Here is a 19,212-nt window from a genome sequence, read left to right on the forward strand (position 1 = left end):
TTTTGGACTGTCTTCAGTGGAGCTATCCCCAAATGTCCATGGAAATCTTATATCATCATCCCTTAAAACAACTTCATGGAAATGGGATGTCCAGGAAAAATCCAGTCTTTCAATGAAGGACCAGTTACACCGGGGCCACCAGAAACCCAGGAGGGATGAGGGTAGTTCCATCAGCCATTCCATTCTGAAGTATACTTCCAGATGGCATTATCACTGTGTCTCTGTCCCAGTCATGCCCCACACCCTCCCATGTCCTCCATCTATCTGTTTCTCTAGGGCTGCTCCCCACCAGTACCTAGCAAAAGAGAGTTGCTCATCAAGGCAGGTGTCAGTAGCCACAGTACCTGCCCCAGGGGAAGTTATTAATGTTGGTAGCCATGAAGGTCACACTGGGCCCACATGGAGAAATACAGGAATTAAGAAGCAGGTGAAGATGTAGTGACTGGACCTACTGTAGTATGTGTTGGTATGTGTTGGGGACCACTATGTGTGGCCTTGAAAGAGGCCAATAAGTCTCACTGGAAAATCAGGAAACCCAGGTGGCAGGCATGATCCAATGCTAACACTGAGGGTGCCCTTGGGAAATCAGGCATGGTAAATACATTAAATACTTTGAAGCTTGATTTGCTTTGTACAGCTCCATTGATATAAACCAGATGTTTAAGTTCAAGGCATAAGGAGTAAATGCCTTATCTCATGAAACATGTCTTAAAGATTACCTGGCATCAGCATGTCTCACAGACCCTTACCTATGACAAACCTCTGTGTCCCTTCATTGCTATCTATAGATAATACCTGTTTTTATATGACTATAGCCTTTTCACATTGCTTGATGAGATATGCATGTATTCTGTATACCCCTACACATAGCATTCCCAATAAAATCCATCTGGGAGAAGGGCTTGGGACATTCCCCGCTAGAGGGAATCACGACCCCCTTTCCAGCCAGAACAACAAGATTGTGTCTGGGATGACTTATTCTCATCCACAGCAACCAGGAGAGCTCTGCGGGATAGAGTTCATCCCACATCAGGCATCCAAACAGGAATAGAGGCTACAACCCATCACAATGGACAGACACACCTAGAAAGACAGGATTTTGTGCCTTTTATCCCATGTAAGGGACAGTGGCACCAAGAGCTTTCTGGTTATGCTGTCAGTATTTCTAAGATAAGGGAAAGGGATTTCTTCCAGGGCTGCCTCTCTTGCAACCACTGTGCTTTCAGTTTCACCTTCTCTCCTCCCTCTTCTTCCAAACTTACTAGGCAGAAGAGCCTCACAGAACTAGTTAGGCAGAACCAGGGATGCTTTCTTTCTTATCTTTTGGGAAACTTGGTTTGATATTTTTTGTTTGCGTAAATCTAGAATCTTCTTTCCTTGCTGTTTGGGCTGTGCCATTTGAGCCTTTACAGGTTATTCACAGTACTTGTTGGTGTGAGATAGTGTGTCTGCTATTTAGGCTTTTGTGCATTTGTAGTATCAGATAATATCTCTGATATTTGGGCTTCATGCCATTTAGATCTTGTCAGGGTTATTTGTAATACCAGGTGATATGAGATAAGATTCTAAGGCTCGTGTCTCATTCCCACCTTTTAGAGAATTTAATTTGAGAATACTAGTTTGCATGAATTTTGTCTTTGCTTTAGGTTTTGTTTTTGTTTCTGTTTTGAAATGAGCAGCTCAGTTTCAGTCTCAAAATATTTTGCTAAGCCTCTGGCAAATGGAATGAGATCTGTAATGTTATTACATCATAAGGATTGTAGTCAAAAAGAATTTAAATTGATTGTTTAAAGAGGGGAAAAGATCTTACTCCCCTCTCAGACAGTAAAAACCTCAGAAAGAAAAACAATGAGAAGCCCTGGCTGGTGTAGTTCAGTGGATTGAGCATGGGCTGCAAACCAAGGGGTCACCAGTTTGATTCCCAGTCAGGGCACATGCCCAGGTTGCCAGCCAGGTCCCCAATGGGGGCCACATGAGAGGCAACCATACATTGATGTTTCTCTCCCTCTCTTTCTCCCTCCCTTCCTTCTCTCTAAAAAAATAAAGAAAGAAAAGAAAAGGAAAGAAAAGAAAAACAATGAGAAAATATGTCTTTTAAATACTCTGAATCCTCCTTCTGGAGGCCCAGGAAGTGCTTTCGTCGTGCCTGGTGTCTCCTTCCTCTTCTCCACCATCCCTAAAGTTGTCAAGGGCACTAGATAATGAGACAGCTCACTTTTGAGCACACTCAAGGAATTCAGTAATCACTGAGAATAAAAAAATGTAAATGTATTTGCCAGTGGGGAAAAAACTGTTTCTGAAATTCACGAAGCATGTTCATAAATTTTCAATCTAAACCATGCTAACTGCTTACTTTTAATTGTCACTAAATGTTGAGAATTTTCATTTAATTTGGAAAATATATCATTTTAGTGATGAAAGGTATACATTATAGCATTGCATCTTGAAAAATAGAATTGAATGTGGATTATTCTAAAGTTGGTTATGTCTGGATGTGTTAAAAGGGCAAACTAAAATGGGCTAGAAGAACTGAAGAAGAATTGTGTAAGTTGTAGAGATTCTATCTGAGTTGAAGAGGGTCTGTGTAAGTCACAGAGGGTATATACAAATTGAAGGAGGATATTATAAGGGGAAGAAAGAAAAAAGGGAATTAAGAAAGGAAAAGAAAGAAATTTTAAAGAGTGAAGGATTGTGAAGGAAAAGGGTAAGAAGGAATAAAGGAAAAAAGATATATGCCACATTCATGTATAGCAGAGGAAGAAAGGACATTGGAGTAAATGCCTAAAGAAAGAAAGTAGAAGTAAAAAAAAATAAGAAGGAAAATTAAACATCTAAGTCTTTGAAACACTGCAAATTCTAAACCTAGGAGCTACCAGGTCCAGAGAACAATAGGGAAATTAACTCACTGCTCAAAATCATTACAACTTGCAGAAACAGCAGGGTGCCTGTCTTTCCAAGCAAAGGAAAAAGGGGACACTTTTATTATTTTTAAATTACTTTATTATTGTTCAATTTCAGTTGTCTGCATTTTCTCCCCCTCCCCCTCACCCCAGCCAAACCCATCTCCCTCCCTTGCTTCCACACTCCCCCTTGGTTTTGTCCATGTGTCCTTTATAGTAGTTCCTGAAAATCCTTCTCCCCAGTGTCCCCTTCCACCTCCCCTCTGGCTATTGTTAGATTGTTCTCAATTTCAGTGCCTCTGGTTCTATTTTGTTTGCTTTTTTGTTGTTGTTGATTATGTTCCAGTTAAGGGTGAGATCATATGGTATTTGTCCCTCACAACTGAGTGGATAAAAAAACTATGCTACATTTACACATTGGAATTCTACACAGTGAAGAGAAAGAAGGAGCTTATACACTTTGCAACAGCATGGACAAAACTGGAGAGCAATATGCTAAATGAAAAAAATGACACTTCTAAAACTCAGGTTGTTTTTCAGCCACCCCTTGGAGCCTCATTCACAATGTTCCCTGCGCATTGCAAACTGGCAGCCAAGGTTTGAGGTCTGAAAGCCAATAGAAGAGGAGCCCTCAGAGGAGGGTGGGGATCAGACCTCCAGAGCTAAACAGGAAAAAGTAATGGGAAAAAGTGAAACGACTGCTAGGGGCCATAGCTAATGGATATCATATGACTCCATGGGATTGGAAAGCTTTAATTAAAACCTTGGTAATACCAGCTTACTCATTTATTTGCTACTTTAAAAGGAGACACTGAATTGACCTCATTGAGGTGTCTCTCCCAGCTAGCTTGAGCTGAGCTAAGCCTTGTCAATGAAACAATTCAAAGTTGACAGTTAACTCCCAAATTTGAAATAATTGAATGACTTTTCCTCCCTTACCAGCCACAAAGGAACTGTTGATTTCATAATTTGGGAAAGAAGGTATACTTTTGTCTCCTCTCCAGAAGGACCCTGTGAGCTGTGGGCAAAGATGTTGAAACCATTTCATAGTTTCAACTGAGACCCATCTCCATTCCATGAGAAAGCCTCATTTTAGGAAGAAATAGTGTGGATGAAAAAGATGCTTTTGTCACCCACCAACAACTCACTGGTGATTCAGGCATCTCTAAGCTGTGTGTCATGCCCCTGAAGTGGAACGCCAGTCAGCACTCATGGGAGGAGGTCCAATATTGGTTGCAAAGGGCCTATTTCTCTGATCTTAAAGGACAAATCCATCAACTCCAGCTTGAGCTATGCTAACAACTTCAGGGCACTAAAGGATTTACTGAAGAGAAGGTCTTTCAGACCCTGCATGACAACTTACAATGGCTCAATCCAAGGACTTGGTTTGAAGAACTAAATTTATATGTCTGGATCATGGGGGCTATAGGATGCCTCCTAATCATTGTGCTCTTTTGCGCCTTGAAATGTATATGCAAACTGTTTTCCAGGGATTATATATGTGAAAAGCAAGTAGCAGGCTTCATCGGACTTACCACCCTGTCTGCCATAACAAACAAAAAAAGGAAGATGTTGGGGACCAGTCTATAGGTTCAAAAACTGTAGACCCCCTAGAGCAGGCCTTGAAAGAAGCCAATAAGCCTCACTGGAAAATCAGGAAACCCTAGTGGCAGAAATAACCCAACTCTAACACCCAGGGTTATGTGGGAATCAGGCCTATTATATACATAGTATCCTTTGAAGTTTGTGCTGCTTTGCTTTGTATAACCCTGTTGATATAAACTGGATGTTTAAGTTCAAGGCATAAGGAGTAAACACCTTATTTCATGAACACATCTTAAAGACCATCTGTCATCAGCATGTTTCACAGACCCTCATAGATTTAATCTATGAAAAATCTGTGTTCCTTTAATTGTTATCTATAGATAATACTGGTTTTTGTATGACTATAGCCTTTTCACATTGATTGATGAACAGTATACCCCTACCTATACCCATAGCATTCCCAATAAAAGCCATTTGAGAGAAGGGCTTGGGACATTCCCCACTAGAGGGAATCACCATCCCCTTTTCAGCCAGAAAAACTAGATTCTGCCTGGGATGATTTAATCTCATCCACAGTGGCTGGGACAGCTCTGCTGCACAGGGATTCTCCCACAATTATGGGCCACTTCAGAGAACATGAAAGGATGTTCATTTAAATTATGCATCTCCATGTGTAGATGCCCTGATAAGCACACATGGAGGACAGAACCTTCAGTAACCCACCTTCCTTCCCTGTTATTAGGAATGACCCACTGCCAAAAGATTACCCACTGTGAGCCTAGCCCAAAGGTGTAAAAATCACCTGCATTCCTATGAGTGAAATGGAAGAAGGGCATGAATTGGAGAATAAATAAACACATGGATGGATGGATGGATGGATGGATGGATTGACAAATGAATGAACAAATAAGAATACAAACCAACCACTGGGGCTCTACAAAAACCACATGAACTGGGCAGCTTGATTTACTCAACACTCCGCACCTACAGCCAAAGTAACAACAATAATGATAAATTCTCTACCGTGATTCACTGCTAGAGACGTCCCTGGAAAATAAATAATCTAGGAGAACACAAAACTTACAGGGATACAGAAAGTGCTCTGAGATGCCTTTAATTCCCCTGGTGCTTCAAAGACCTAACTACAGACAAGTTGCCACTCTCTAGAGGGAAACAATCTTCTCCAGTGAGAAGCCAGGAGCTCCTTCCCCACCTATTTCTGCACACAGGTGCTGTTCAGAAGGGTGAACTTGGAAATCCATGGTTGGGCATCCACAACAAAAGTGCAGTCCACCTGAAAAATGTAATTGCAAGACACAGATTCAGAACAAGGTAACACATAAGAGCACTTAGCATGAAGAAATTAATGGAAGCTCAAGATGCACTTAAAACTACAAAAGGAATAAAAGCAAAAACTTAGAAAGCTCAAGGCTCCACCAGGATAACAAGCAGAGGTTACCTGAGTCTGCTCATTTGAGCCCAGGGGCTCCTGAAAGGATGCCTGGTGGGGCCAGCCCCTGACTCTGAAGGGTCTCCCAGTGCACATGATGATGTATGAATGGCCCCTGCCCTGTCAGTTCTGGAAAGCCAGCACTCTGCTCAGGAGATGATTCACATAGACATCTACCCACTCAGCAGAAGTCGCAAACCCACCCCAACGGACACTGCCTCCAAGACTGGAGTAGAAGGGGGGCCAGCCCCATTGATGGCATAACCCCATCAATGATGCCCATCCCCAAGGTCTGAGTCCCATGGAACAGGTGTCATCTCATAGGATAGTGAACAAGAGCTTGGACTGATGGAGCATGTCCTTGCATCCCAGGAGACTAGAGGGAGAGGTGGGATGACAAGACTGAATAAAGAATCTAGGATCTGGAGGAATACAAGCAAAGAAATAGTGAGGGCCACAGGCAGCAGAGCACCTGCCTGAAGCCCAAGGTTCAGGAAACATTGAGGCTGGGACCCAAGGGTAGGAATTCATTCAGGGAGGAAAGTCAGTTGAGTGTTGTCAGGGTGTCTCTAGTCAGCCAGGCTGGAAGCACAAGGATCAGTTCACTGCTCTGCTGGGAGCAGCTCTACTTGGAATAATCACCTTCTCCCCTCTAGTTAGGAGCCCTGTGACTTGGTGGGAGAGGGTTCAGGACCCTCGTTCTACCCCAGGAGTATCTGTGAGATGCAGAGGAAAAGGGTCCAGGACTCTCAGTCTACCCAAGGAGTGTTTTGGAAGACTTTTTAAAGCCTCCTCTCATAGACCTTCCTTGATATTATTTTTCATTCCCAGAAGGTTCTTGATTGTTTGATTGTTTTTATTTCAAACCTTTTTCTTGCGTGAGCCTTCTTGCAGGGGACAGTTGTCAATGTCTTCATCATGTTTTTTACAAATTGTGCGGCCCATCTCCAAGTCCATTAAATAAATCCAAGTAAACTGCTGTCAAGAAGAAATTATAGAAACCACTATGAAATACTTACTTTGAACTGAGTAGAACAAAGACAATCAAACAGACAAGTGAGCAAAAGATGTGAATGTGCAAATGTATGCCTATAAATGACAATACATATAGGTTAACTTTTTCTTATTTTTGTAATTTATTTATTTATTATTTCACTCATACCTTGATATTTTCTATTTTTTTTACAAAAGATGTCTATATGTGTATTCAAAACTAGAATCTCCCCTTTCACACTTACCCTGATGGTTGATATTAGGTCATAATATCAAGAGTGCCATGAACATGGGGTGGGGGACACATTCATAGGATTGAAAGTTTAGCAACAATGAGGCTGCATACACTCCAGGCACATCTGACACATGACCCGTCTATCAATCTTATGCCTGAGCATAGTCAGACACCAGGATAACACACAGAATTATTGCTTCTATAGAAAGTAGAATAATAAGCATGCTTCTTTTCTGACTAGACATCAAGGCTGCACTATTCCTTTAGGGGGGCCAGGGTACTGGAAACAGTCTCTTTCTGCAGGAGCTGGCTGCACAAAAGGGTTATCTTGCAGACATTCATTGAGGTGATATTTATGAATCAGGTGCTGTTTTACGTTTATTAGGCTTCTATAAGAAGCTTTTAAAGTTATGATTTCATTTTCTTAAGTAGAGATCCATAAAAACTAGGGAAGAAGTCAAACACAGAGAAATCTAGCTAAAAAATCATTGCAGGCAGGAACATGCCTCTGTCACTGGACTAACCTGGAATTGTTTAGAAAGCTAATTTGTTTGGGGCTCAAGAATTCCTGCAGCTGATATGACACCCACTTGTGCCTGGCCACACACCAACAACACACTCAGACACACACTCATACACAATTAGGGCCCTGGAACAGTCATCAGACCCTGAGCTAGGATAGGGTTCAGAGGCTGGGGCAGGAGCAGTAGTGTTGCTGTCTAGGAGGTCTGCGTGGCCTCCCCAGGTGCAAGGCTGAGATGCAACACAAGAAAAGAGGCCGATGTCAGGAAATGGGAAAGAATGAGGGAAGCCAGTGCCCCTGTGTGGGTGAGGTACACCCTCCTATTCATCTCTTCCATAGTGTGGTCAGTGGTGGGACCCTTCACATCAAATCCCCACCAACACGGCACCTGGCTCAGGGCTATTGATGAGGAACCAGAATCTGGGCATGGACAGAGTGACTCAAGGACAGCATTATTCAATTCAAAGGAAGCAGGAAGTGGTCCGAATAAACATCAGTGGGAAGGTTTGCATATACAAGACCCTAATGACACCTATATTTACTTCAGGCCCAACCACTTCCTACACTTAATGCCCTATAACCTACTGCCTCCTTGACCTTTGATAACTGGGTCAGAAATATTAAATGTCATATGTTCTAGCTAGATTTTTCAATGTCTCCCTGCAACCATACTACATTGTTTTTTTTTCAGTGTTAGAGGTACTGCCCACCCACATGCTCAAAGGCTAAAACTTTGGGTCCACCACTGACCCACGTTTCTTTCATACCCTACATCAGTGCACCCCACATCCATCATTAAGCAGATCCAGAAGCAAACACTTCTACCTCCCGGCAACCAGGAAACCATATCTGCCTCATGGTCTCAGCTTACCAACAGGCTGTGGAACCCACTATGCCCACAGCATCCAGAGAGATATTGCTAAAGCATTTGAATAACTTCTTCCCATGGGTTCCCATTACTCTGAGAATAATGTCTTAACTTCTTACCTGTGGCTCTGAAGATGTCCTAGCCCCACATCCATCTGCATACTTAATTCCTGTGACACAGGTCCAGAAACTTTTAGGCCATTCACTAGGACTCCTGAGACTTGTCCTTGTCCAGAGACCTCTTTGTGGCTGCCTGCCCTTCTTGTGCATAAACCTCTACCATGTGACCAGGTCCTTCCAGGAGTGCCCATCAGAGAGTGGCCCTCTCTGACCTCCCTCACCCCATATGCATTGCCTCCTCATGGCCCTGGATCCCTGCACAGACAACTATTACCTCATCCTTCCACTATTTCACCAGCATAACAGTCCCATGAGAACACTTCTCCGTCACCTTCCAACAGACCTGGACCCAGAGTGGCTGCGAGCTCAAGGCCTGCTGACTTGGAACAGGAAATATCTCGGCATGCTGCTCACTGATCAGCACAGCAAGGTTCTCAGAAGTCTGGCCAAAGCCTGCAGTCAGGCACACCTGTGTTGTCTTTTCATCTTGGTTTTTGGTTTTCAGCTACCACTTCTCTTTGTCTTCCTCATTACCTATCAGTCTCTACTGTCTTTGCTTCTCTCAGCTACCTCACTTGAGAGGTTGCTTTTCTCTCCCTCACACTAGTGTCATGAATCTGACACTAGTGATCTTTTTCTGTTATCTTACTCCCTTCTCTACACTGTTCTTCAGGGGCTTCACTTACTAAGGAAACAAAATAGAAACTTGAAGCATTTGTAATAATACATTGTATTTTAAAAATGTATTTATGAAAATAACAAAAAAGTCCTTTTATTGTGAAGACCAAGGATTCTACACCCACCACCACCCAATGCAAGCCAGGTTTGAGGGCCAAAATAAAGCCCCAGGGATGGGGAAGAACATTTACCTTGCGCTGGCTTCTTCCCACCCACAGCAGCTTGTAAGCATACTCATCCATGTGGCCTTGGTTGAACTGAAACATAGCAAATTCCACACACATGGCAAAGAAATGCATATTCTTATTAATATCCACAAAACCAGAACTGCAGATAGGAGGCCCCAGTACAATGAGCCCCAGAAACAGAGGCAGGTTCAGGAACATGCTGGATGGTGTCAGCCCTAGAGTTCAGCAGCACACAAGTGTTGGGCAGCAGCTGCTGTGGGCCTTTCTCCATAACTGTAATCCCACCCACCCTGTCCTCCAGAATTCCTGAGCTGCTGATTGGCATCTTGTCTAGCTCCTCCTCCCCACTCCCTGCATTTTCATAAAAAAACAAAAGGCAGAACATTTTTCAATCTGTTGTTACATAAGCATTGGTCTGAAGGACATTCATCCCACATGATATGTTCCTTGAAAATTTCCATGGCTGCCTCCTCCTGCCCTAGTCCAGGCATAATAGGGCCTGAGTGGGGGTCTTAAGCCCACCTTGCTTGCCCTCACAGCAATATACTCTGGGCATAGCAGAGTCACAGAAACTCTTAGAAATACTGATGATCCCTGGGTCCTGAGGATTTTATCTAAACACCAGGTCAACCTCTGACCTTTGGTGTAGCCCACAACCTCAAGATGCATCATAAGGGTCAATGAGGGGTCAGTATCTGGTCTGGGACACAATATTCTACATTACTTCTGGCAACATAAGGCCCAATTGCCCATGCCTCACAGTGAAAAGAAAAATTTTTATTATCCTAGGATGGGCCTACCAACAAAATGGCTACCCCAATGTGAGCATGGCCACAGATATGTAAACAGAGAGGACACAGGTGGCTTTTCCTTTAAAAAATTGTCTGCATTCCTATGAGTGAAATGGAAGAAGGGCATGAATTGGAGAATAAATAAACACATGGATGGATGGATGGATGGATGGATTGACAAATGAATGAACAAATAAGAATACAAACCAACCACTGGGGCTCTACAAAAACCACATGAACTGGGCAGCTTGATTTACTCAACACTCCGCACCTACAGCCAAAGTAACAACAATAATGATAAATTCTCTACCGTGATTCACTGCTAGAGACGTCCCTGGAAAATAAATAATCTAGGAGAACGCAAAACTTACAGGGATACAGAAAGTGCTCTGAGATGCCTTTAATTCCCCTGGTGCTTCAAAGACCTAACTACAGACAAGTTGCCACTCTCTAGAGGGAAACAATCTTCTCCAGTGAGAAGCCAGGAGCTCCTTCCCCACCTATTTCTGCACACAGGTGCTGTTCAGAAGGGTGAACTTGGAAATCCATGGTTGGGCATCCACAACAAAAGTGCAGTCCACCTGAAAAATGTAATTGCAAGACACAGATTCAGAACAAGGTAACACATGAGAGCACTTAGCATGAAGAAATTAATGGAAGCTCAAGATGCACTTAAAACTACAAAAGGAATAAAAGCAAAAACTTAGAAAGCTCAAGGCTCCACCAGGATAACAAGCAGAGGTTACCTGAGTCTGCTCATTTGAGCCCAGGGGCTCCTGAAAGGATGCCTGGTGGGGCCAGCCCCTGACTCTGAAGGGTCTCCCAGTGCACATGATGATGTATGAATGGCCCCTGCCCTGTCAGTTCTGGAAAGCCAGCACTCTGCTCAGGAGATGATTCACATAGACATCTACCCACTCAGCAGAAGTCGCAAACCCACCCCAACGGACACTGCCTCCAAGACTGGAGTAGAAGGGGGGCCAGCCCCATTGATGGCATAACCCCATCAATGATGCCCATCCCCAAGGTCTGAGTCCCATGGAACAGGTGTCATCTCATAGGATAGTGAACAAGAGCTTGGACTGATGGAGCATGTCCTTGCATCCCAGGAGACTAGAGGGAGAGGTGGGATGACAAGACTGAATAAAGAATCTAGGATCTGGAGGAATACAAGCAAAGAAATAGTGAGGGCCACAGGCAGCAGAGCACCTGCCTGAAGCCCAAGGTTCAGGAAACATTGAGGCTGGGACCCAAGGGTAGGAATTCATTCAGGGAGGAAAGTCAGTTGAGTGTTGTCAGGGTGTCTCTAGTCAGCCAGGCTGGAAGCACAAGGATCAGTTCACTGCTCTGCTGGGAGCAGCTCTACTTGGAATAATCACCTTCTCCCCTCTAGTTAGGAGCCCTGTGACTTGGTTCAGGATGCTGATTATATGCCAGGAGTGTTCCTAAAGACTCTTCTAAGGCGCCTCCCACTGCTTAGTTTCTTTGTAAGATAACAGAAGATACACAAATTGTTTTCTGTTCCCTTGTTTTGGTACAGAGCTCTTAAATCTTTCATAAGTTCCTAAGTGATAAGAATGCTAGGAGCATTTTTGTTCCATTGAGGTGGCTCTTGGAGGACCTCTGAATAAGGGTTGGTCACCAAAAAGAACAAGGAATGATCAGAACCTTGGAATTTTTAGCCCTGACACTCCTATCCTTCAGATGGGGAAAAGGGGCTGGAAATAGACTTAATAACCAATCATGACTACATGATGAAACCTCCGTAACATCCCCAAAATATAGAATTCAGGGAGTTTCCAGATAGGTGAACACATCCATGCAATGGAGCGGAGGGTGAAGCACCTGTGTGCATAGCTCATCTTTGCCCCTCCACAACCTTAGAGAGCATTTAGCTGCCTCACCAGCAGCCATAACAAGGAAGAAAGACAGTGCGTATCTGGATTTCTATCTTTTGCAAGTCCCCTGCACAATGTTTGCAGCATTTTCATACACTACCAGGGCTCCCTCCCTAACCCAATAAGTAGTGCAAAGACTAGAGTTTGGGCACAACATTTCACCTTGATTCACTGTCACTAATATATTCCCCTATAACATGAATAATAAATGGAATGTCCACATCTGCTTGTCCTCTGAGTAGTATTTTATTTTATTTTTGAGAATATCACCAAAAATAAGTTCAGCTTCCCAGCTTGGAGCTCCTGCATTAATTACAGCACCCTAACTGCATGGGAATAGAAGCTCCTGCTTTCTGGATCTCCCCACACCTAACCCTATATATCTCCTCACCTGGCCATTCATTTGTATCCATCATATCCATATAAACATAATTTAAGTGTTTCCTGAGTTCTGTGAGCTGCTCCAGCAAATTAACTGAACACAAAAAGGTGATTGTGGGAACCTCAGATTTGTAGCCAAATCAGACAGAAGTAATGAGTAATCTGTGGATCTACTCTCTGTAATTTGCATTTGAAATTGGGAGGTAGCAGTCTTGTGTGACTGAACGCTTAACCTGTGAAATTTTGCATTATCTCCAGGCAGATAGCCTCACAGAATTGCTTGTGTTTGGTCACCAGAAGTAATAGAATTGTTATTGTTTTAAATTCTCAGAAGATTCAGATGCTTTGGGGTTGATTTTACTCTCAAAGCTTTTTCTCAGGGGAAGTTTTTAGTATCTCTATTATATTTTTTACAGATTATGCAGCCAATCTATGTCCATTAAAAATATCATTGTTCACTTCTGTCAAGAAGAAATTGTAAAACACCTGCTAAATATCTGCTTATAATTAATGGAAATGAAAAAATAAGAGCATCAAGTTGATAAGTGGGCAAATGATTAGAATATGCATATAGGTGATGGAGGATAAGTATACATGGCTTGCCTCCTCACACAATCACATCAAAATTACAACTAAACTACAGGAGAACAGCCTGGCTGGTGTGGCTTAGGGGATTTAGTGCTGGCTTGTGAACCAAATGGTCACTGGTTCGATTCCCAGTCAAGGCACATGTCTGGGTTGCAAGCCAGGTCCCCAGTAGGGGGCACGTGAGAGGCAACCACACATTAATGTTTCTCTCCTGCTTTTTCTCCCTACTTTCCTCTGTCTCAGAAAATAAATAAATAAAACCTTTAAAAATTTTATAAAGTACAGAACAACAATCACTCAGAACCATCTGAAATAAAATTAAATGAAGGTGCAACAGCTACAGAAGTAAAAAACAGAATTAGAAGATGTCAGCAAGGTAGATGGGAATGGAGACCGCTTCCCCTTGCACACAGGTGGAACACCTAGCCAATCTTCTGAAGAACAGAGTGAACAGCCAATGGAATCCCAGCACATGTGAAGGTTGGAGACCAAAATTGCAGAGGACATTGAAAAACAAATGGTAAGGAGATTGCGTTAGTACAGTAAGGTCCCCGGGAACAGTGTGGGGACCAGGGCTGCTGCAGGCCCCTGCCTGATGCCTGCCAGAATCTGACACAGGATTCTTGGATGAGAGATAAATTGACAGCTTTCTCCCCTGACAAACAGGGAGGATAGAGTGTCACCAGGATGGACTTGGATGCTTGAAGTTTCTGGGGGAAATAAAGATGAAGTGGGAAATGCACAGGGGTAGTGTTCACCTGCTGAGACTGTAAATGCCAGATGGTCATTACCAGAGAAATTGGGGAGCCAGGTGACTCCTGGGGAATGTAGAAAAGTTGGGCTGTTATGGATTCTGATCTGGATAATCTCTGGTCTGGTTGGAAAGTTGGGCTGTGAGAGAGGCTGGGCATTTGTTAAGAATGGCAGAATTGAACAGGAATATGTTATTTAAAAAAAAAAGCTCATGGTTGCTGTTCAGGCAACTCTGCCGCAGCAGCCAACCCCACTACCCCCTCCACGTCCCCTGTCATGGCTGTGTCCCCACCCTTGACCCTGCCATAGCAGCCTCCACAGCCTGAGCTGTGGCATTGGTGCCCCCACCAATGCCACCCTGCAGCCCAGCTAGCTCACTAAGAGGCAGGAGGAGGAACCCACCACAGAGGAGTGCAGCAGGGCTCAGGAAGTTAGCAGTCCCAGAAAGACTTAACTCAGTGGGGGAGCTGAACTACCTTCAAGATACTTTGAGAGTGCCCAGCACCTAGGAGACCAAAGAGAGAGAAGGTGGTATGTGAGTTGCCTTTAATTAGTGCACCTCAAGGAGGGCACAACTGGTGGATTGAAGGCATGAGCCTGGTACAGATGGGCAGTAAGGTCCTGGCAGCAAACAGAGGACCTGAGTTGGAGGCTGGAAAACTGTGAAGATTGCAGCCCAGGCCTGGCCCCCATCTTCCCAAAATCATAGGAAGGGAGAAAAGTGAAGCCCAACCCCCTCAGCCTGCACCAACAAAGATCAGCAGAACTCCCTTGGCAGTTTAAAGTCAGCAGGAGGCTTTTTTTTTCTTTTTTCCCCAAGTGAAACATTAAGACCTGGAGCTGTGAAAGGTCCAGAGGCAGACCCAAAGGGGAAATACAAGGCTAATCCCCAAAACTGAGAATTTGGGACAACTTTCACTTTGCTATTCCAGAGAATTGCACATTGTTGTTTATTTGCATTATTATTATTTTGTTATTTATATTTATTTTATTTTATTATTTTTTATTTCTCTTCTTTTATTTTAGTTTTCTTCATTTTATTTGTTTCTTTAATTACACTGTTTTACTGGTTTTTCTTATTATCTCTTTCATAGTTTATTTTAAGTTTCCTTCATTCACTTCACTTGTGTTCCAATAACACACCACTCTAGGTTGTATACTTTCTATTCTTGTTATTCAGATCATAAACTTCCTGTCATGTGATTTTTGTTCCAGTATTATTGTAAATAACTGTTATTCCATACACTTGTAAGTGCTACAAAGCACCCCTCCCAGATCATAGCCCATTTCACTATCTTCCAGAGCTTTATTACTGTTGTAGTTAACTCTATTCTCTTGCACACTATGCTTATTTTATATACTTTAGTCTCATTATATCTCATAATGTGACTTCCCACAAGATCTCTATTTTCTGATTCAACTCACACTCCTTCCCCCCTCTAACAAGAGTCTTATCTCTTTTCTACACTTTCTAAAAAGTGGCTAGTTGGGTGAAATATCATTGTTAACACTATACTTATCCTAAGGTTCTCCTATCTTTCTGCTATATGTTGGTACATTAAATCCCATAACATACACTCAAGCTGTCTTAATTTCTTTTGCCTTCCCCCTCCAAGTGATCACTTAAAAGAATATGTGGGAGCTGTGAACAACAATGTATGTGCTGGATGAGAGAACCCACAAGCAAAGGAACCACCAACAGATAATAAAGGGAGATGGAGGAGGAGTGAGTGGAAGCCACACTAACATCCACCCAGGACCAACCTGGAACTACAGCTAAACCATGGAAAAATTATCTGGAACAAATAACTGAGCAACAGGAAGAGAGAAACCTCATACCCTTGGACAGACAGAACAACCAGCTTCAACACAACCTGTCCACACCTGCAAAATAGCATACAAGATATGGTGGGCAGTGACCCTCAGTCAACCAGCTGGAGGGAAGGACCCACCAAAGAAGGACCCAAAGACAATTAAAACCCAATTACATTCAGAGAAGCAACATCAACAGCATTCAAGAGCAGCAAGTTCAGGAGATGAAAAAGATAGCACTACTGAATCTCACAGGTCTCCTAACATAGAAGTTCACACCACAAACTCAGGGACCCAGAACAGATCAATTTAAAAAGCAGACGCTAACAAGAAGAGTATCACAAACAATGGGAAGACAAAGATATATACCCCAAATGAAAGGAAAGGAGCAAGCCTGAGAAAGAATACTAAAGGAAATAGAGGCAAGTCAACTATAATATATTGAAAATGGTTGCAAAGAAGCCCAACAAGGTCACAGAAAATTACCAAAAACTATGGGGAAACTACAATGAACTCACTGAAAAATATATCTATATTAAAAAGGAAATATAAACTACCAACAGCTTCCAAAAGAAAATAAAGAATATAATTTCTGAATTGAAGACCATAGTAGAAGGAATCAAAAGCAGCTTAGATGAAGCAGAGGATCAAATCAGTGAGCTAGAGGACAAGGTAAATTTTAAAAACTTCTAGAAAAAGTAAGAAAAAGGAAAAACTCTCAGAAACAATGAAGAGGAGCTAAGAGAACTGCAGGACAACATAAAACACCTAAATATCTGTATAGTAGGGATACAAGAGGGAGAAAAAGAAGTGCAAGGAGGTAGAAAACCCGTTTGAAAAAGCAATGATGGAAAACTTCCCTAATTTGATGAGAGAAAAAGTCACATAAATTCAGGAAACATAAGAGTCCCAACCAAGGAGAACCCAAAGAGACCTGCTTCAAGACACATCATAATTAAAATGGCCAAATTCCAAGACCAAGAGCAAATCTTAAAGACAGCAAGAGAGGAAAAGGAAGTAACATACAAAGGAGCCCTGATAAAGGTAGCAGCTGACCTCTCAATGGAAATACTACAAGCCATAATAGAATGGCAAGAAATATTCCAAATAATGAAAAACAAAGGCCTTCAACCAATACTAATCTATCCAGCAAGGTTCTCAATTACAGCAGAAATAGAAATATGGAGTTTCCCAGACAACAGAAAGCTCAAAGAATACACCTCCAAAAAACCAGCACTGCAAGAGAAGCTAAAGGGACTGTTTTAAGAAAAGAAAGAAAGAGTGAGAAACAGGAGAACACAGGCATGAAGGAAGTAAAATGTCAATGAATAAGTACCTATCAGTATAACCTTAAAAATAAATGGATTAAACGTTCCAATCAAAAGATATAAAATAGATGAATGGATAAGAAATCATTACCCACACATATGCTGCCCACCAGATATCCACTTCAAAACAAAAGACCTACACAGGCTGAAGGTTGGATTAAATATTCCAAGAAAATGGGCAGAAAAATAGCTGAGGTAGCAATACCCCAGACAGATAGCAATACTCATATCAGACAAAATAGACTTCAGAACAAAAGCCATGAATAGAGACCTAGAATGTCACTTTATAATACTCAAGGGAAGAATCCATCAAGAAGACATAAACATTACAAACATATATGCACCCAACATAGGAGCACCAAATGTATGAGGATATCTTGGAGGACTTCAAAAAGCTATTGACAGCAACACAATTATACTAGGGGATTTTAACACTCCACTGTCAAAAATAAATAGACCTTCCAAACAAAATATCGAAAAAAGATTTTGTGGCTTTGAATAATGCCCTAGATAAAATGGACTTAAATGATATATACAGAACCTTTCATCCCAAAGAATCAAAGTACATATTATTTTCTAAAGAACATGAAACATTTTCAAAGACAGGAAACAAAGCAAGTCTTAACAAATTCAATAAAATTGAAATCATATCAATTAAAAGTTGAAATTGCATGTTTTTAAACAAGAGACTGAAACTAGAAACCAACCTAAAATAAAAAATAAAAAACACTCAAACTTATGGAAATTGAATAGCATGCTATTAAACAATGAAAAGTTTGATAATGAGATCAAGTGAGAAATAAAAGTTTCTGGAAACAGATGAAAATGAACTCCAGCAATCCAAAACTTATGGGACTCAGCAAATGCAGTACTGACAAATGTGTCACTGCAAGTGTACAGTGACACATGCCTACCTAAAAAAGATAGAAATATTTCAAGTAAACAACCTAACCCTACACCTACAAGAACACAAGAATAATAAAAACAGCCCAGAGAAAGTAGAAGAAAGGAAATATCCAAGGTCAAAGCCAAATTAAATGACATAGAGACTAAAAGAACAATTCTAAGAATCAATAAAACCAGGAGCTTAATCTTTGAAAGATAAAGAAAATCAACAAGCCTTTAAGCAGACACATCAAGAAAAAAAAAAAAGAAGACCCAAATAAACACAATCAGAAATGAAAGATATATTACAACTATCACAGAGATATAATTGATTGTAAGAGATTACTGTGAAGAATTATATACCAATAAATTCAAAAGCCTAGGTGAAATAGACAAATATCAAGAAAAATATAATCTTCCAAAACTGAATAAAGAAATAGAAATCCTGAACAGACCAATAACAGCCGACAAAATTGAGGCAGTAATAAAAAAATCCCATGGCACACAAAAGCCCTGGAACAGATGGCTTCACAGGAAAATTTTACAAAGCATTTAAGGAAGAGCTAACCCCTATCTTTGTCAGACTATTCCAAAAATTTCAAGAAGATAGAAGACTTCCAAACTTTTTCTATGAAGCCAGCATCATCCTAAGCCCAAAACCAGATAAAGAAACAACAAAGAAAGAAAACTACAGGTCAATATAGCTGATGCTAAATACTGACATAGATGCTAAATATTGACAAAATATAGATGCTAAAATACTGACAAAATATTTGCAAACCCAATCCAGCAATGCATTAAAAATATCATACACCATAATCATGTGGGATTCATCCACAGGATGCAAGGATGGTACAAAATTTACATATCAATAAATGTAATATATATAACATAAACGAAAGTAAAGGCAAAAATCACATGATTGCATCAATAAATAAGAAAAAAGCTTTTGATAAGGAACAGTGTGATTTATGATAAAAATATACAACAAAATCCAAATAGAGGGAGCATGACTTAACATAATAGAGGCTGTATATGAGACTTACAGCTAACATCACATTCAATGAGCAAAAACTAAAAACTCTCCCACTAAGATCAGGAACAAGACAAAGATGTCCTCTTTCACCACCCCTATTCAAAATAGTACTGGAAGTCCTAGCCAGAGCAATCAGACAACAAAAATAAATAAAAGACATCTAAATTGGAAAGGAGGAATCAAAACTGCCATTGTTTACAGATGACATAAGGGTATATATCAAAAAAACTATAGATTCCAC

The 19,212-nt window shown here is 41.5% G+C and overlaps 1 protein-coding gene across 1 annotated transcript; it reads right to left on the minus strand.

Moving 5' to 3' along the window:
- Nucleotides 1–5,597: 5,597 nt before the first annotated feature.
- On the minus strand, nt 5,598–9,727 carry LOC119038276 (probable cystatin-15). The gene is made up of 3 exons (XM_037130745.2): nt 9,503–9,727; nt 6,763–6,873; nt 5,598–5,739 (listed from the first exon to the last, which is right to left on the minus strand). Exons 1-3 carry the CDS (start codon nt 9,695–9,697, stop codon nt 5,659–5,661), a joined length of 387 nt encoding a protein of 128 aa, XP_036986640.1. The 5' UTR covers nt 9,698–9,727; the 3' UTR covers nt 5,598–5,658.
- Between the last annotated feature and the right edge of the window lie 9,485 nt (nt 9,728–19,212).

Source organism: Artibeus jamaicensis, unplaced genomic scaffold (assembly GCF_021234435.1).
Source record: "Artibeus jamaicensis isolate MK-2021 breed Jamaican fruit bat unplaced genomic scaffold, CSHL_Jam_final contig_320, whole genome shotgun sequence".
Classification (NCBI taxonomy): Eukaryota; Metazoa; Chordata; class Mammalia; order Chiroptera; family Phyllostomidae; genus Artibeus; species Artibeus jamaicensis.

Excerpts from the sequence above, each read along its gene's own strand:
- LOC119038276 (XM_037130745.2), bottom strand. The coding sequence starts at position 9,697 with ATGTTCCTGAACCTGCCTCTGTTTCTGGGGCTCATTGTACTGGGGCCT. Across the intron at positions 6,874-9,502 it reads TGGGAAGAAGCCAGCGCAAG|CAGTTTACTTGGATTTATTT; the intron begins GTAAATGTTCTT and ends TCTTCTTGACAG. Across the intron at positions 5,740-6,762 it reads AAGGCTCACGCAAGAAAAAG|GTGGACTGCACTTTTGTTGT; the intron begins GTTTGAAATAAA and ends TACATTTTTCAG.